Source organism: Aethalodelphis obliquidens, unplaced genomic scaffold (genome assembly GCF_003676395.1).
Source record: "Aethalodelphis obliquidens isolate GAN/ISIS:26980383/991018 unplaced genomic scaffold, ASM367639v1 scaffold22, whole genome shotgun sequence".
In the NCBI taxonomy this organism is placed as follows: domain Eukaryota; kingdom Metazoa; phylum Chordata; class Mammalia; order Artiodactyla; family Delphinidae; genus Aethalodelphis; species Aethalodelphis obliquidens.
The window spans coordinates 15,724,040-15,742,722 of NW_020837966.1; the positions used below are offsets into that span (position 1 = coordinate 15,724,040).

An 18,683-nucleotide genomic window follows, 5' to 3' on the forward strand; every position below is an offset into this window, starting at 1 on the left:
ATACTGCTTACATAATGTAAATGTCTTTATAAAAAAGTTTAAAGGATTTGCTTTTTGCAAGCTCATCAAGTTGAAACATTTTACATCTCTTTCTTGGTCCTCAATCATGTAAACCTACTATTCCTTTCATCAGTAAACTCTACTATTTTCCAACACAAAGGTGATGAGAAAGGACATTGACTGGTATAACATAAAAGAGCTTGGAATTTAGCATCATACTGACTCGGGTTCAATTCAAACACTACTACTTATTAACTCTGTCTTTGACGAAGTCTCCTAACTTCTCTTACATGTCTTCATTGGAAGGGTTTTTACCCAGTATTTATTTGGGTAAACGTTCCTGGTATTCTCTAAATATTTCCAGCTCTTCTTCTGAGCACATGATAGTACTTTTCAATTTAGGCATGGTTATATGACCTGTTTTTGCTAATGCAATCTGAGTGGAAGTTCTGTGTTTCAGTTGTGCATAGAAGCTTTTTAGAGGCAGCGTGTGATTTGCTATGGTCCCTTCCCTCAGTGAAGCAAATATGGACGCATGTGTTGAGAAGGAACCTCCATTATCCTGAGGTCTTGGCTGTTAACAGTAAGCAGAGCCTTCTACTGATCCACCATGGATATGTAGCAAGAGATATTGGGGTCATTTGTTATTGCAGCAAGTCTTGTCCTATCCTAACTGACACATTTACTTTGCAAGATTGTTTGGAGGATGAGTGAAAGTATCTAATATCTAATATGTAAAGCATCAACATAATATGCAATCAGTAAATGGTAGATGCCTTCATCAGTAGTCTAATTATCATCTTTGTTACCATTGTTTCTTTGTTAGATGCTGTGTGTTCTTTTTATTCCATATTTTGTTTTTTCCCATTATCTTATGTGCTATAAATATGTATTTACATTTCTGGCCCTTCAATAAATCACAAGATCTTTGAAAAGGGCAAGATACTTCATATGTCCTCATACAGACATTCTCAGTTAGGTTTGGTATTTATTCCAACTAAATGCTACCATGGTAGCATATAAGCATTTATAGACAGTACATTAACAAATGGGTGTATTTGTGTTCCAGTAAATTTAGTTTACAAAAACAGGAGGCAGACCATAGTTTGCTGACCCTTGATTTACACTCTCGTATCCCCTCTTTTTCCTTTTCTGTCTTTCAGTTTTATTATTTGTCTCTGGGTGTGACTGTGCTTTCTGCTGCCACAGACAGAATTTTTCTAATGGCAGATAAAAACAGTCACCAGTAGCCCCAAGTCTATGCTATAAAGGGAGCAGATCCCTTTCTCCCAGTGTTCTTCTTGGATAATATACCACACTTGGACCAATTTCTGCTGGCAGGACATGGGAATTCCTGATTGGTCAGGCCTGAGTCATGTGACTACCTCTGTGATCACGGAATAGTTGAGGCACTGTGATTGATGTACCCTTTGGGACCACCTGGGTTAGGGATGGGAGAAAGAGGGATGTTTGGTAGGAATAATAGGATGCTCATTATAAGCCTCATTCCTCCTACCTGTGCAGAGAAGCAGGAAAGAACCTAGTTCAGAGGGCCGTCCCTAACAATTCTTCATTGTGTAGCGGACTTATTATTTTAAAGCCAATCTCACTGGTCATTCCTCAGAGACCTCCTGTGGGGTCTGGAAACAAGAGCATTGGCTGAGATTTTGGATAAGATTGTATGTGAGAAGCAGGAAAGCGAGCAACAAAAGAAGACTCTTAAGCTTCTACCTTAAGCACTTGGGTGCATAGAGGTGCCCTGTATTCAGATGATTAAAAATCATTTCCCAAACTGCGAAGGGGAAGCAGCAACATGCATAATCCCCAATTGGCTTCTAAGTATTTTTCTAATGATCTGAGAAAACTCGCAAATCTTTATGAAAGGTAATAAACAAAGCAATATGATGGTATATGACTCAGGACTCTCTGGACGCTATCCAAATCCCCCTCGGCAATATGGGGAACACCTGAAAACTCCTAATATGAAATGCCATAATAAGGGAAAAGACTTATTCTTTTTATTCCTGGGCACATGAGTTGTGCCTGAAGGGCATTAGTGGCTACCACGGATATGTGTTGGACACTCAAAATCTGAGTCAGTTTGAGATACCAGTACTTCCTCTATTTTTCCTTGGCTCAGAAAATTTAATGAAATTATACAAATCCCTGAAATCTAATATTTTTATGTGATAAGATTGTGTAAGAGGAGGGGGTGGAAGAGAAGTTTGGAAAATGTGGTGACAGATGGTAAGTGGGCTCAGGCACATAGCGTTCCTATATATAGGGGAGGGGACAATCTGGTTAATCAAGGGGTGGGGGGAGCATTTTTAAATTTAGATTCAAGTATTTTATATATTCAGCAACATCATTTACTGAAGCAGCCTAGCTGGATAGAACTTAAAAATTTTTTTTTGGTTGGGGTGGCTTGTGTGATATATATTTTCAACAGTTTTGCATATTCTTTCATGACGTCTGCATTTGGAAAGCAAATGGTCTGTATAGGCTTTGAGTATGTCTTTTGAGAGAGGGCTGGGAATATGTATTTCTAGAGAGTTCCAAGGAGATTTAATGACATTTTAAAAATTAGGGTCATCATAGCAACATTTGAAAATTAAAGTGAATGTTTTCAATGAAGACTTTATTCTTCAGTAGAACGAACAATGGGCTGGAAATGAGGACACCTGAGATCCAGGTCCAACTCTATGTAACATTAAGGCCAGGTAGATTGTGCTACCTTGCGTGAGTCATTTCAGCTGTTTGGGTCTTAATCTTCCCTTTTTTTTTTTTTTTTTCCCGTGGTACGTGGGCCTCTCACTGTTGTGGCCTCTCCGGTTGCAGAGCACAGGCTCCGGACGCACAGGCTCAGCGGCCACGGCTCACGGGCCCAGCCACTTCGTGGCATGTGGGATCTTCCCAGACTGGGGCACGAATCCATGTCCCCTGCATCGGCAGGCGGACTCTCAACCACTGCGCCACTAGGGAAGCCCCTCTTCTCATTTTTAAAATGAAAGTTTTGGTTAAATAATCTTTGGGATATTTTTAGTTTTATATTTCCATTGTTGTAGGCTGTCTCTTAATGATCCAATAATTTGGATGCTTTTGGTTGCAAGTAATGGAAAGCCGCACTCAAACTGCCTTAAAATATTACAGGGCAAGTCCAACACTGAGTGGACTTTAGAGCTTGTTTGATTCATCAAAGGACATTTTTCCACACTTGTTCACTCTACTTTTCATGGTATCAGTCTCGTGTTAGGGTTGGTGCCTCTTCAGAATCTCCAAATGCTTGTTAATGACTCTTAGTCAATGACCTGCTTCCTTGTTCAGGTCTGGAAGAAAAGAAAAGAAAAAAAAAAATCACTTCCTAAAGCTGTTTTGGTTGAATTAAAAAGTGTCTTTCCAAGAGATCTCTGGAAACCTGCCCTTGCATATTATTGGCACAAACTGAGTTTTGTGCTCATCCCTGATTGTGGCCAGGGGATGGGGCTACCCTGGGCCACAGGAGAGCCTCCTAGAACCAGCGGTTAGCTCAGCACGGGGGGTTGTGGCTAAATGATAGAAAATCAGGGAGAGGGGATGTATGTAAAGGGAGCAGTCATGATGTTTACTAACCATTGCTTGGAACACCTAAGGTTCACATCATTTATGCAGTTAAATATGAGGTAGGAAAAAAACCCAAATTAATGAAATAGAGTTCTTATATGGTAAATATTATCATATCAAACACATAGTAAGCTTTCAATAAAGATGCATACACTGGGCTAACCTTCAATCTGTTAAACACGGAGAATGTGCCTCTTAGTTGGCAACTAATTAACAAGAGATCGCAGTTATTTGTGGAGTTGCCACAGTGACTAGAGACTTACTGCAGTAAGTTTTTGTTTTAGTCAGTGGTTTTCAAACTTGGCTGCACATTGGAACCACGCAGGGAGCTTTGAGAAACACTGTTGCCTGAGTTCCACCTCCAGAGATCCTGTTTTGAGTCATCTGAGGTAGGGTCTGGGGCATTTAGAGTTTTAAAATCTCCCCAAGTTATTGTAACTCAGTCAAGACTGAGGACCTCTGGTTTAGGGAATCCAAGTATGGGTGTGCTCAAGTACTTTGTCCTACCTGCTTCAATCATGTCCAACGTTTACCCTTGAACTCCTTTTTATAATTGTTTTCCTCTGCTCTAAACTAGCAACTGCTGTATTCTCTCTAAGCTCAGAGATACCACATGCTCATCATTACACTATGAACGTGAGGGTGGAAACTAAGAGTGGGAAAAGCCTACTTTCAATATGGTATAATAGGAGAAAGGGACAAAAGGGTGGATGAGAAAAAACAAGAAGCAATGCAAAAAGCCTTTCTCTCTGGCACTGGGCTGTGGTTGGAGATGCACATTTAGGCGTTCTCAGACTCAGATTCCCACACAAACACCCATACGTGTACAGACACATCATCTGAAATTCTTCCCAGCCTCCTCCCTGCTCAGCCCACTGCCAACCTCTTGCTTAGAATATTGTGCAAATTCATAAAACACCTAAAACATGAATAAATGAGAAATGGCTGTGTTTATTCATTACTGACACATTCATTTATTCATCTAGTCTATTAATACTGATTGAGCACCTACTATGTGCCAGGTACATTGTCAGATGGAGAGTGAACAGTGATGAATAAAACAGTTTAGAGCCTATACAAAGGTCCTGAATCTAGATAGTATTTGGAGTATGTGAGATGCGGCAATGATTATCTTGTGAACCAGTTCTTGAGTTGTGTTCTCTGTACTTGGTTTGTTGCGTGAATGCTTGCTGAATGAATGAACACCTGAATGCATTACTGAGAAAAGATCAGAGTGACTGGAGCATGGTGAATGTGGGAGTAGGTAGGGAGGAATGGAATATTTAGATTGAAAATATGGGCAGACACTGGTTGTGTTGGGTCTTGTGGTCTGTGGTTTTTATTTACTTAAAAATTTTTTTTATTAATTATTTAATTTTTAGCTGCATTGGATCTTCATTGCTGCACGCGGGCTTTCTCTAGTTGTGACAAGCAGGGGCTACTCTTCGTTGTGGTGCATGGGCTTCTCATTGCGGTGGCTTCTCCTGTTGAGGAGCACGGGCTCTAGGTGCGCAGGCTTCCATTGTTGTGTCTCGCAGGCTCTAGAGTGCAGGCTCTGTAGTTGTGGCACACAGGCTTAGTTGCTCCGTGGCACGTGGGATCTGCCTGGACCAGGACTTGAACCCGTGTCCCCTGCATTGGCAGGCGGATTCTTAACCACTGCTCCACCAGGGAAGCCCTGGTCAGTGGTTTCTAAACCACATTATATTCTGTGCATTGGAAAACCATTTCATGTTTTCAAAAAGGGAATGATAAGGTCAGGGAAAGTCCCTCTGAGGCCAGAGGGATATGAAGAGAAAAGAAAAGAAAACAGACAAATATGGTACCGAGCAGTAGATGCTGTAGCAAATGTGGTTGGCACCGAATCTTATAGAGGTGGAGGGGAGGGGTGTCCACCCTAGACTTGGGAGGCCAAGAAAAACTCCATGGAGAACAGCGCACCAGAACCAAATCTAGAAAAGTAGGTCGATTTGGGAGAAGGAAGGGGAATAGGAAAGGTAAGTGGAGATGGAAGGGGAGCAAGAATGTTTCAAATTTAAAAAGTTGAGGTTGCAAAGGCATAAGAAAACATCTTAAAACTTAGAGCTAAATCTTAGTTACAGCCTAGATATCAAATTTAATTTTAAAAGTTTATAGAGATTTGTAATATGCCAGACATTCTGATATGCATCTTAATGGTAATCCTTTGAATCAGTGAGGCAACTCACGGAAAATTACTTAAATAGGACTGGGCAGTTAGTAAGTGGTGTTGCTGAAAGAAGGACCCAAGCTCTCGGACTGCAGAGCCCATTCTCTTAGCCCTTCTATTATACTGCCTCACTGACCAAGTCAAAACATAAAGAAATCAAGGGAGGGAGGCCCAAGGAGATATGGATTAAAAGATACGTATTTCTATTTTTCAGTTTACTTTCTTTTTCTGGAAATTATCTCTTTCCCACAATTAAAATTCAAACCAGATAAACGAGAATAGATAATCAGCCACATTAATAATACGACAAAGACCAGAAGAGAAATTTACTTGAAGGCAGATCAGGTACAAACCTAGAGTGTCAAGGCAAGTTCATAGGATTTAAGCCCACAGCAGGCAAAGGGGATTTATGTTTTTCTGTTGTAGTTAACCATTGGCATCTATAGGATCCTATAGAGAAAAGAAAAATATTCTTGTTAATTCTCTGTCTTGTGTAGAAGGAAGTTTCCTGCCGCAAAAGTAAGATTAACCACAATTTACAAGCAACAGAGGGATGAGGAATGTTTAGAAAAAGAAAAGTACTTTAGGTTGGTTATGTAGATTAAGGTCACCATTAGAGGAATAGTTATTGACATTGGAAAATGTGATATTTTCAGAGAAAAAAAAGCAGATTATAAAACATATGTGTGTGTGTGTGTGTGTGTATATGTGTATATATATATATATATATATATATATAGAGAGAGAGAGAGAGAGAGAGAGAGAGAGAGAGGGAGAGGGAGAGAGAGAGAGAAGCACCCAAACCAACCAGGCATTTTTAGAAAGTGAAAGGAGAATGTGCACTTAAATACGAATACTGGTGACTTTCATGTGACAGATTCTAGATGAGTTTAAAATTTTTCTATTTAGATCTTAAGTTTACTACCTTTCAAAAATACTAATATATTACTTTATAAGTAGAAAAAAGTTATAAAAATGGCAAAGTACTTTAGTGCTAAAAGGACATATGAAAACATTACTAACTTTTGTCCACACTGTGATGGTCTTTAATATTCATCCTTTCTTCCTCATTATTGTCTTAATTTTCATTTAAGTATCAAACCTCCCTCACTCCATTCATCTCTTTTGGAGGAAGCTGATTTCTCTTTTGATTTGGGTCTGGGGCTTATGGTGCAGCTCAAAGTCCAACAATGTGACCTTTTCCCCCTGGCCAAGGTAGCTGGCTCAAGGAGGGACAAGTGACCCAAGTCAAGCTAAGGAGCCGTGAGAAGTGGTTTGCTGGGGGAAGCTAAGAAAGACTCTTCCTTGTTCATCTGAGAGACCTTCTCGAAACAATCCTTTCTGTTGCCATTATATGGATGAAGAAGCTCATAGCCCAGACAGCTGTTGGCAGCTGTGTTTCATCCATGGTGGGGAGCCTGCCTTAGGATGACACCTTGAAGGGCAGAGAGAGAGTTGAAAATGAGCTAGATCCTTGATAGTTTAGTGGAGTTACTGGGTCAAACCCACCTGGAGGTGAGCCCCACCTGTGAACTGTGCACCTGCAAGAAGCCATACATCCTCTTTATTATTTACTGCAGTTTGCATTGTTTTCGTTTGTTTATTTTTTTTCTATTACTTGTAACCAAGCCCATTCTACCTTCCTCTATGATATCCTAGTTTTGGAAAGTTACTGTCAGGTGATTCAAATTTTTCTTCTAGCTTACTGAAAATTATTTGATGTCACAGGTTTTATTTTCCATAACCTAGCTGGTATATTTTAGAGCTGTGCTGTTCAGTAAAGTATCCACTAGCCATATGAGGCTATTTAAGTTTACATTAGTTAAAATGAAATAAAATTTAAAAATTCATTTCCTTGGTTGCACTAGCCACATTTCAAGTGCTTGATAGCCACACGTGGATAGTGGCTACCGTCTTGGCCAGCACAGATACAGAACATTTCTAGTATTGCAGAAGGTCCCACTGGATAGTGCTGTGAGAGAGAGAGGAAGAGAGGGAACATCAGATGAGGAGACTTGTGTTCTAACATGACCCACACAAGTGAACTCAGTGTATTCCCTCAGGTAAGCTTCTTCCCGTTCTTAGGTCTTTTTATTTCCTCTAGAACAGAGAGGCTGGACTAGGAGGCTTTTGGGGGGATTTCTTCTAGGTTCAGTATAATGAAATTCTAAGTGCTTTCTCTTTATTAACATTTGGAGACTTTTCTTTATGCTTCAGGGATCAGCTGTGAGTTCTACCATCAGATCATATTTGGATATCAAATACTAAGAACCAGGGCTGAAAATTCAGGACAGTTTCATTTTTTTCTTCTAGCAAAAAAAAAAAAAAAAAAAAAAAGGAATCCAACACAGATTTAGTGGCAGGTAGCTAAGGGTTTGAACAATATATGGGCCAACTTCCTTTACTTAGTGCCATAACAGTAGACTCACACAAGCAAGGGAGTCATCCTTAATGTGTATCGCCACTTCATACGTGTGTGCTACCAAAAAGAATGAATAAAGGCTATTGGGGAGCATACAAAACCTACTTACTTCTAGAAAAACAGTTCGCTGTGCATGCCATCTTGATAGTGGCCTTATATTTTACTTTTGATTCATTGATTATTATTTATTTATGATGCCAACATTTGAGTGCCTACTATATGTCAGGTAGTATATCTCTGCTCGATTCTGAAGATATGGTACTGAGCAAGGTGCCAGTTTTCCTTCTCTCATGGTGATTCTGGTAAAGAGGTAAACCAGATATCATAAATAATTCCAGAAATAGTTGTTTACAATGGTAGTTAACCTATAGAGATGATATCCTGAGGGCTATGAGAGCATAACCACAATGAGTTGATCTGGTTTGGAGCATTCCAGAAGACAACTGGGGGAAAGTTTCCCTATCCTACTCAAGGACCCAAGAGAGGAGTATAGTAGGAGCCGAGAGTGAGTGTGTTTGTAAAAGATGAAGCTAGGGAAGTAGAGAGGGGCCAACTCATGCAGAGCCCTGTCAACCATGGTCATGAACTTGGGCTTTATTTTAAGCTCAATGAAAAACCATTGAAAGATTTTCAAATAACAAGAGTGGCATGATCAACATGCATCTCAAACACATTCCCTCCGGCTGCAGAGTGGGGAAGAGATGGGTGGGAGGTACGCATTTGAAGGCAAGCGGACTAGTTAGGAAAGTATTACCATAGTTCAGGTGAAAGATGGTGGTAACTTGGGTGAAGATGTTTGAATGGAGAGGGAGAGAATAGAGAGGTTTAAGACGTAGACTGGAAGTCAAATTGATAGGAAGTGACGTTGAAAGAGGGAGTTTATGGAGAGGGAGATGGCCGTCTTCATTTCTGGCTGAACCATTGAGCGGGTGAAGGGCCATTTCTTAGATCAGAGTAGTTATGGGGGATAGCGATGATGAATCCGGCTATGAATCTGAGAGTTTTATGAACCATAGAAATCATGTTATTGTTTTTATTATTATCATCAAAGCAGTCATTTTCATGACCTTTATGTGCTTATAAAATATGTTCATATTCTCGTAATGAAGAGACCACTTGGTCTCTAAAAGGACAGTTCATTTATTACCTTGATTAGTGTAATGGAGGTGAAGCTGTTTGTGGTTTCAACTTTCTTTCTGTTCTAAAAGCAGAATAAGGAGATGAGATGTGAAAGAACAAAAGAAATGACCTTATTCTTTCTTTCTCTGCTTCCTGGAAGACAGACAAGATAAGCAATGAGGAATTATAATTGATAAAATGATCGTAGAGATAGGCTGCTGGAGGTGGAAAATGAAACTCCAACACGAAGGTTATCTTTTCTTCCAGCCTAAGAGAAATCTTGCCTTCCATTTCCCTTTTCTTACAGTTACGGAAAATTCTGCATTATGTATCCAGGTCCAAGTTACAGAACTGAGAATCACCAGTTTTATAGAAAATGATTCAGCCTCTGCTCATTCTCTGTTACCATTAATTTTTATTCCTTCTGGAGCAGCTGTTTGGCTTTTTTTGGTTTGTGTGCTTTTGTTTGGTTTTTTACCTTATGGATGCTGTAAATTTTTAAGAAATAATTTTTCTCTTCTTCACTTCTACTGCTAGGAAGCTTAGAGTCAAAATAGTGCTTCCTTTGTACCACTGATGCTTTGCATTTCACGTTCAAACTTCACATCAGGCTCATCTTACTTTGCTTACTTGCTCTTTTATCTTTATCATATACATTTTTTTATTTCTTGCCAATATTGCTTGCCTAGAATTTGGTTGCTTAGAGCTTAGGCTCTGAAAATCAAATATGAGTTTGCATCAAAGTCTTTCAACCTTACTAGAGGTGTGGCATTAGTTCAATCCCTTGACTTCTCTGAAATTTGTATTTTCACCCATAAAATAAAGATCACTGTAATACAGACCTATTAGCATTTTTGTGAGAATTAAATGAGACACAGCATGTGAACGCTTAACCAGGGCTTGGCACATAGAAAGAGTCTCCCCTGCCAAAAAAAAAAGGGTCCTAATACAATAGTATCATCATCATCATCATTATTATAAGATCATCAATCACCATCAATATTATGTATTATTTAAACTCCCATTCTGTTGTTGTACTTCACCTGCTTTTCTCTTCGTTATCCTTTTCCTCATCTTAGCTTTGAAAAAATGCAAGGTACAGAATAGAGTAGTAAATAAGAGAAGTATATAAACGTTATTTAGGCCCCAAAGTAAGACTGACAAGCTAGGGGTGTTGCTGTGTATCTGGTATGGGGCACATACTAGGACACCAGGGTAGACAGGAAAATTTTAAGTGAGTTCCAGGAAAAGAGTGATGTAACACAAATGATTTATGCAGTTGGGTTACGGGAGAAAGGTAGGGTAACATTATTCCTTAGCCAAAGGAAAAGGTATATTGTCTTCTCATGATCAGGGACTGAAAATAGACATTGTCAGCCAACTGATAGGTAGCCCCAGTGACTACAGAAAAGAGAAATTGGGCTTCAAAGTTACAGAAGACATCTAGATTCGAGATAATGGCAATGATCCTCTCTCATCCATGCCTTCATTTCCATTAGCCATTGAAATGGAACAAGAAAAAACATCAGCATTGTGAAATCACAGCCAAAATGCGTTATTTCAAGAAATACTTAGAACTGTTTTAAATGGCATACATCTAAACCACTTTCATTTGCATTGGACCAAAACTTGGCATCTTTCTCAGCCCAGATGTAATTTATTTAAATTCCTTTAGTTGTTTTTCAATTTAGAAATATGCATAGACATAAAATCTTGCATGTCTCAAATTTGTTTTCCCTGCACATTTGTGAATTCAAATTAGCCAAATTATTAAGTGGATTGTTCTTAAACTAAAGTAAGGATGACTTTTATTTCTAATGCCGAGAAATGAAAAGTGTGGTCATCAGGGGAATGAGGGATTTTCTGGTGGTACTTTGGGCCTGGATCTAAGATTTTACCCCTTCAGTGGGTTCCCCAGTTAACTTAATAACATGTAGTATACATGAGTTTTTTGTATTTTGAAGCTTCTGTAATCATTTGAAGAGACTCAGGGTGGAGTCCTATTCCACAGGATATAGTTTTCCACCAGGAAATCCCCTTTGGACATTTCTGTTCTCAGTTCTCTTCTTCTGAGCCTCTAGAGAGCCTCTGCATCTCTCTGTCTCTCTTTAGCTCTCTGTGTGCTTCTCTGCCCCTCACCATTTTTTCCTCCCTCCAGGTTTTTGCCCTATTGCATCCTCTATCTGCCATTCCTCCCTCCCCCTGCCTTTTATTATGTAGGGCAATATGCTGAACATTCTTGGCTATTTAAGCATTCTGAGTGTTTTATCTTTCACTCCCAATTATTTTCATTGGGCCTTTCTTCTGAGTAAATGTGGGTTTCTCCATGGGGAGAAGTTCTGGTAAATAGGATTTTCTCTCTTTTTTACATAAACAAATGTACATATACATAGATACTGTTATTTGAAGTGTATATATTTAGGAGTTTGGCCCAACTGAGTAGGTATCTTGAATTCATGTAACTGGAAGGACTAAAACAATTGTGCTGTAGTCCATTGCCTTTTGCAGTATTGTGCTTGTATAACCAAATGATTGAGCAGGGCATGGCTGTGGGCATGTAAGTGATCAGTTTATAACTCCTGGCTTATAAGAACCTGAAGGGATTCTAGCTGCAATCATCAATGCTCTGGATTTATCACTGCTCTGATCAAAAATCTCCAATGGATTTCTATAGCAGGGGGCTCTGTGAAGGCAGGAACTGGGTCTGATGTGTATACTGCTGTGTCCTCAGAGCTTAGGGCAGTAAATGGAACATAAAAATTCAATTAATATATGATCAATATAGGTTAAAGTCTTCATCAGTCAGGATAGACTAGGTTATAGTGCAAATACAAATAGCCCCCAAATCTCAACTGCCTAAAGAACAGAATATTTCTTATTTACTATCTACATCTATTGTGGGTGGGTAGGGGGAGGGGATGCCTCTGCTCTTTGCAGTCTCTCAGGAATCCAGGCAGATAGTGTAACTAGTCTCTGTTCCAGAGGCAAAGAGAGATCTACAGGGTGTTGCTTCAACAATTAAATGCTCCAGCCTCAAAGAGATACCATCAGTTTTGTTGATACCTCATTGGCCAGAACATTATGGCCCACTAAACAGTAAAGTGATCAAGTGATGGAGTCCTACCATGGTCAAAGGTGCAAAGGCCAAACTTCTTTGGAAGGTGTGAGAGTAATTTTGCTTTGAGATGGAAGAATGGACTAAATTGCCTTAAATGTCAATATCTGTTGATGCTTATATTATTAGGGAAAATGATCATTGGCTGCAATACAATGGACAAGGTATTTGGAAGAGAAAAAGGAACTAGGTTGATATTCTTGTTCCATCACATACATGTATAGAAGCCACTTAAAAATGTAAGGGAGGGGCTTCCCTGGTGGTGCAGTGGTTGAGAGTCCGCCTGCTGATGCAGGGGACACGGGTTCGAGCCCCGGTCCGGGAGGATCCCACATGCCGCGGAGTGGCTGGGCCCGTGAGCCATGGCCGCTGAGCCTGCGCGTCCAGAGCTTGTGCTCCGCAACGGGAGAGGCCACAGCAGTGAGAGGCCCGCGTACCGCAAAAAAAAAAAAAAAAAGTAAGGGAAAGTCTTTATTCCAGTCGTTTAGAAAAAATCTAACAACGCCTGAGTGCCTTGAACATAATCCATGAGTATGTTTCAAGTTTATTAAATTGAATTGTAGATAAGAAACTATGTTGAGCCTTAGTTTAATCCCTAGAAATGAAAAATATAATGTACCGTTTTCAAATGATAGCTTTTATTAGCAAATGTGAACTTCCTTTTATTTTTAATGCATTAGCATAACAGAAACAAACCAAAAAAAAAAAACAAACAAACAAAGACATGGGGTAAGTACTACCTTCCACATTTCTATATTTCAAATGCCTGGAATGTACTCAGTATATAAGTCTTGAATGAATGTATAATAATTTTTTGAGTCTGTCTTAATGGTAAAGAAATGAGAAAATATAATGGTTAATTTTGGAGAGTTGTTTTTTTCCATGAAGTGTTTAATCCTGGCGTTTAGGAGGTGGGCTCTTGACCCAGATCATTGGGGTTTGAAATCTGCTCTATCACTTAGTAGCTATAATACCTTGAGCAAGTTTCTTAATCTCCCTATTCACCCTCTGGTTCCCCATCCATGAAATGAAGACAATAATCATTTCACCTATCTTATGGGGTGGTAAAAAGGATTAAATTACACCTTATAAGCAACGTACTATAGAGTAGTGCCAGCACATGGTGAAGGTTCAATAAACCTTACCTGCTGCTACTGTAGTTATTATCATTTTTGTCTTGATATTGAACAGTCGGTGTGAGCTTTCTATATACACTCACCAACTCAACAATAATGAATGACAGAAATGAAACACGCAACACCATCTAGAACTTTGGCACGACTTATTCTCACTCTAAGATTTGTATTTACTGTTACCTTGAACTTTGTTTATTGATGAGCTTTAATAAATGGTTGTTAGGGTCCAAAGAGCTACTCTGTGTGTATTGTGCAACTGTGCAGGACCAGTGGGGAAGACTGATGCGTCTGAAGGGTCTCTCATTCTCTCACTCTGTGTAACAGGAGAGGAGAGAACGGCTTCTAAAGACGCACGGCAGCATCAAACCTTCCTTATAACGCCTGTGGAAGGCAAGAGAGTATTCTGAGGCACTTGGAGAGGTTTTTGAGGCTGGAATATTCTGAGAACTACCTTGATTTAAAAAAAAAAAATTAAAGACTAAACAGTATGATCTATGACAGTGGCAATCACATCAATCTTGTTTTCTGCCTTGTCCCCCAGCATCTAACACATAGTAGGTACTTTATAAGTGATTCATGAAATAACTGATTGAGTTATTGGAATGAATCATTGCTCGTGCAATCTGTAAGTGAAAACTAGGTCACCTTATATGCATCGATAATGTGTAGGTACAGTGACATTATATTTCCAAAGAAGAAAGTGTCTAAACCATAATACTAGAAACAAAATGTTGAACTTCTGAGTGTCTCCTCTCCCCACCCCAGCATGTTATTTGAGGGAAATTTTTAAAAAATGTCTTGAGCATATTTCTTTATTTAAATCCAGTCTTCGATGCTGAAAATGACATATTTCTATTTATTAAACATGTTAAAAAACTCAGAAGGTTTGCTCTGTGCTTATGCCTATAAACATCTATATTGTAGTCTAGATAGACCATATTCCCAGGTTTAGCTGCCAAAAACAATCGACAGACTTAAATTTGTGTAAACTCAACAATATTTTGGGTTAACTTACTGGTTAAAAGAACATTAAGAGGTAAGAAATGGCTTACATTTCACTTTCCCATTTGCTGTTAGGAGTCTAACACCCATTAACACTATCAGTATTTTGCAGAATGCTTTTTTCTTTTGTTTCTCCTTCCCTCTTTACTCTTTCGGCAAATGAATAGTATCCGTAAAATCTCTAAGAGAACGACGTACCTGGCAATACAGTGTTAAAGTGCTGCTTGAGTTGTTCAGGAGTTAGTGGGCAGGTATTACAATTCAATGTAGCTATAATAAAGGGTAATGTCACTTTAAGACATGTGATACTTTACAGAGGAGGGATGTATTGAAAGAGACTATTGCTACTTACAGCGCCATATAGCAGCCCTGCTCCTACATTTTGCTGCCTTACTCTGCCCTGAATGCACTGGAGTGGGGATGGTCCCTCATTAACTATAAACTGATTCTCATCAGGAAACTGCACAATATCTCACCATCACTTCAAAGGTCTCGTCAGGCAGAGGTGACGCCAGGAGATGATTTAAAGGTGAAAATGACAAGGTTTCCAGTCCTCAAACCTTGGTTCCTTTTCTGACAATACAGTCTGAATGAACCCAATGTCTTCTTTACTGTGGGAGTAGCATCGGAAGAGAAAAACATATTTTTTAAATCCTGATAAAGAAGATTATTGGGAAGCTCTTTTTTAAAAAATCTCCAATTGTGGCACAGATGGATTTTAGAAAGTGTTAGAGCTTTCCAATGAACACTAATAGAGTACTCTGCTCTTGGCTGGATTTTTCAGGTAAGAAGCCTCTTTAAGGATTTAAGATTCAGAAAGCAGATTTCAAACCTATTCAGTCAGGTCTAGAGAACTATGTAGGGCTGAATGCATTATTTTGCGGGGCGGGGGGTGGGGAACACCTATTACCATAGAGACAACCTCTTGGTAAGAGAGTGAGCAAAGAGAGCTATATGCAGGAACCTTGGAAGTAATGCTGAGAATTAAAGAAAGTTAAATGAAAAAAAGAAAAAGAAGGAAAATACTGCAAACGTCAAGTCACAGCAATCTTTTTGAGTGCTAAGATCTGTGTGGAAAGCCGTCAATGAAAAACTGTTGTTTTGATTGTGGTAGGCTTTCTTCAAGTTTAGATGAATTCCTAGTGCATTTTAACTGAAATTCACAAGCAATCATTGCATGCCACAGTCACCTCTATTTTGTCTTTCTATAATTTGCAGGGTATTTTGAAAAGGCACCCAAATGCATTCATTTCAGAATTCATAGGAGGGGTGTTGCTCTTTATCTTTACTGAAGAGAATGCATCTGTGGTACACCGATAGTTCTGAAGACAATGAGGTTAAATCCGTTGTACACAAAAGTAAACAGTGGGCTGTGAAACTAATTATAAAGTGAATCGTCTATGTGAATCACAGACCGGGGCATGAAAGGCACCATGCTGTTGAAAATAATGTTTTCCTACTTTGCACTTAATTATGGTTGTCACCATTTGTCTATTATAGTTCTAAAACCCTTCTTAAAGACTACATCTCTCTCTCTCCTAAAACACATAAATTATCTTGTATTATGTCGATATACACACACACATATAATGTATACGTTTTGCTTGCCGAACATCACAGCTTTGGAAAGAGTACCGATTTCCACGAATAAAGAAGCCACACTGGGAGGTCACTAGGAGGTTTTAAATGTAGCGTTGAAATACTTGAAGTGTATGATTTGACAGTGGCAAGATGAAAAAAAAGAAAGAAACAATCTAGGTTCCAAAGATCTATCTAGGAGAAAGGCATATACTTAACTGGCTTCCTGTATAGAAAATGCTTCCATGTCACTGGCTAAGGATGATGCTTCAAGTTTGATTAATTTGACAAATATGGAATGCAGCATAAGGTGTTGTTTGAGAAACTGGACAATATGCAGCGCAGTTGAGCCTTTGTAGCTCCTGAGATTCTCATAGGTGCCGAGAAGACTGTCAAAGTTTCAGCGCTTAAGAAAAGGTGGATGTTCAGCCATAAATACGTATACCACCTGTATATGCATATTCATCAACACTACAACAAATGCCACGATAGGCTCTTAGGAGGCAAAGCAATATTGTAAATTATGCTTTGCTCTAGGAGAGATGCTTAGATCTTGTATCCGAAACTCATTCTGGCTGAAGATAATTCCTTCTGGTTTTAAGTCCAGCCAAAAAGACCATCTCTTTTAGGAGATTACAACATGCCTCTGAGAGATGATTACTTAGTTTAGGCGACAGCATTGGAATTAAAAATTCATGACTGTAGAATTAAAAAAAAAAAAAGAATCCACTATTTCCTTCCAGGCTTATGTCAGACTTGCAATGAAGTTAGAACGAACAGGAGCGTGCAGCCTTTCAATGCCTGGAATAACTATAGCTTAAAGATCATTGTGTAAAACTGCATGTTTAGTCAGGATACAGTGTTTCACACTGCCTAACAGATAGTCAAAAACTTTATTTCTGTATTTTGGCCATCCTAAGAGTTTGGTTTTGAATAATTTCAAAAATGGATTCATGATCTCATGGAGAGTGACCTCCCTCAGTCCCACCTTGTGGCATGACCTCTTCTGGATCACTAATTCTAACCAGCAAAGTAGCAAAGGCACATGACGTCTGAGACCCCCCTTCTCTCACCACTGGGACTGACGGAGCTGGGGGCTCAAACCCGGGGGTAATCCTTCCTGTCTAATGTTCTCTTTAGAGAATGGCAATGGTCTCTGCGATGCCCTGGGTCCTGTATTTGTGGATAAGTGCTTGTGCGATGCTGCTCTGCCATGGATCCCTTCAGCACACTTTCCAGCACCATCACCTGCGCAGACCAGGTAAGTTGGAAGCTGGCTCCACGGCAGCCTCCCGTTTCACCGCTGTCTTTTAACAGATGGTTGAAGGCAAGTGACAGAAAGTGCTACAGGGTGGGCAGCTTGCCTCGGAATTTCAAGACTTGTTGCCTGGATGCTTTGGGGAAAGAGGGGGATACTAAAATGTCTTGGAGGTATTTCTAATAACTTCTCAGAAAAGGTGGTTTTCTCTAAGAGTCCCGCCACCCCTTGGCACACACCTTAAAAAGGAGAAGTCGTTTGTTTTGGAATACCTTTGGTCAAGAGTGAAATATCCTGCAAAAGGTGGGATAACTTTCAAGACTTGAGGAATTTTTGAGGCAAAATATGATCTTTGCAACCAAGAAAATAATGTGTCCATGTTCCTGGGATTCATTTTTATCTAGCATGGATACCATAATCTTGGTGTGTATGTGGCTAGAGATTTTATGTGGATGTCAGTGCCAAAATTAACTTTGTAAGTAGTTTGTGAGTGAAAAAGAAATTAAAAAGTAACTTACTATTTCTTGTCTGGTTTGTCTCCTCTCCTTTCTCCCTTCTTTCACTTTCTGTTCTTGCGGTATGCTCGATGCCTTTTTTTTTTTTTTCCCCTATCTCTCGGCATTTTCCGGGACAAGTTCTCTTTAGCGTGATTTTTTTTTTCCTATATCGAATTTTGAGTTCCAGACGCATTTTGCTTTCTTCGTTTTTCTGTTCAAAGTATATTTCTTACCCTTCCATGGCCTCACTCTTCAATCAGGATTTCTCTCTCCTTCTGTGCCTCTCCAGCTCTCTCATTACTGTTCCCCCAGCTCGATTGTCCTCACCCGCCCTGGTTCTCGGAAAGGTTGCCTTCCATTTTCTGCTTAGCTTCAGCCTTTGCATCCATTTACTCCACCCGTCACCTGCACCGCACCCCTTCCCCTCCCCCTCCCACCCGATCGCCAAGACCGGGCTCTGGGGACCAGTTGCGCGCCCAAGCTCCGGATCCTTAGTTCTCTAGAGCTCCCAGCTCTCCGTCCCCACCCCTCCTTCCTTCCAAATCCCTTCCTGGCCTCCTCCCATCCGCCAGGCTTCCGCTAGCTGCGTTGTCTAGCCTTTGCTTTTTTCTGGCTCTGCAGCCAGCCTGGGCACCGATCCTGCGCTCTTCGGCATTCTCCTCCAGCAACACCTCCCAGGGCGCTCGCTGCTTGCGGCTTTCCCGGGTTCTGCTTCCCGGCTGGGGGCAGGATCTAAAGAGTACGTGTACAGCCCGGGTCCTCCCACGC

The 18,683-nt window shown here is 40.0% G+C and overlaps 1 protein-coding gene across 1 annotated transcript in view; it reads left to right on the plus strand.

Moving 5' to 3' along the window:
• TAFA1 (TAFA chemokine like family member 1) overlaps positions 1–18,683 on the plus strand; it is a 776,700-nt gene that overhangs the window by 285,229 nt on the left and 472,788 nt on the right. The window contains exon 9 of the mRNA XM_027121352.1: positions 17,301–17,421. Within this exon, the coding sequence (XP_026977153.1) occupies positions 17,301–17,421 (121 nt within the window). The remainder of the gene's footprint in view (positions 1–17,300; positions 17,422–18,683) is intronic.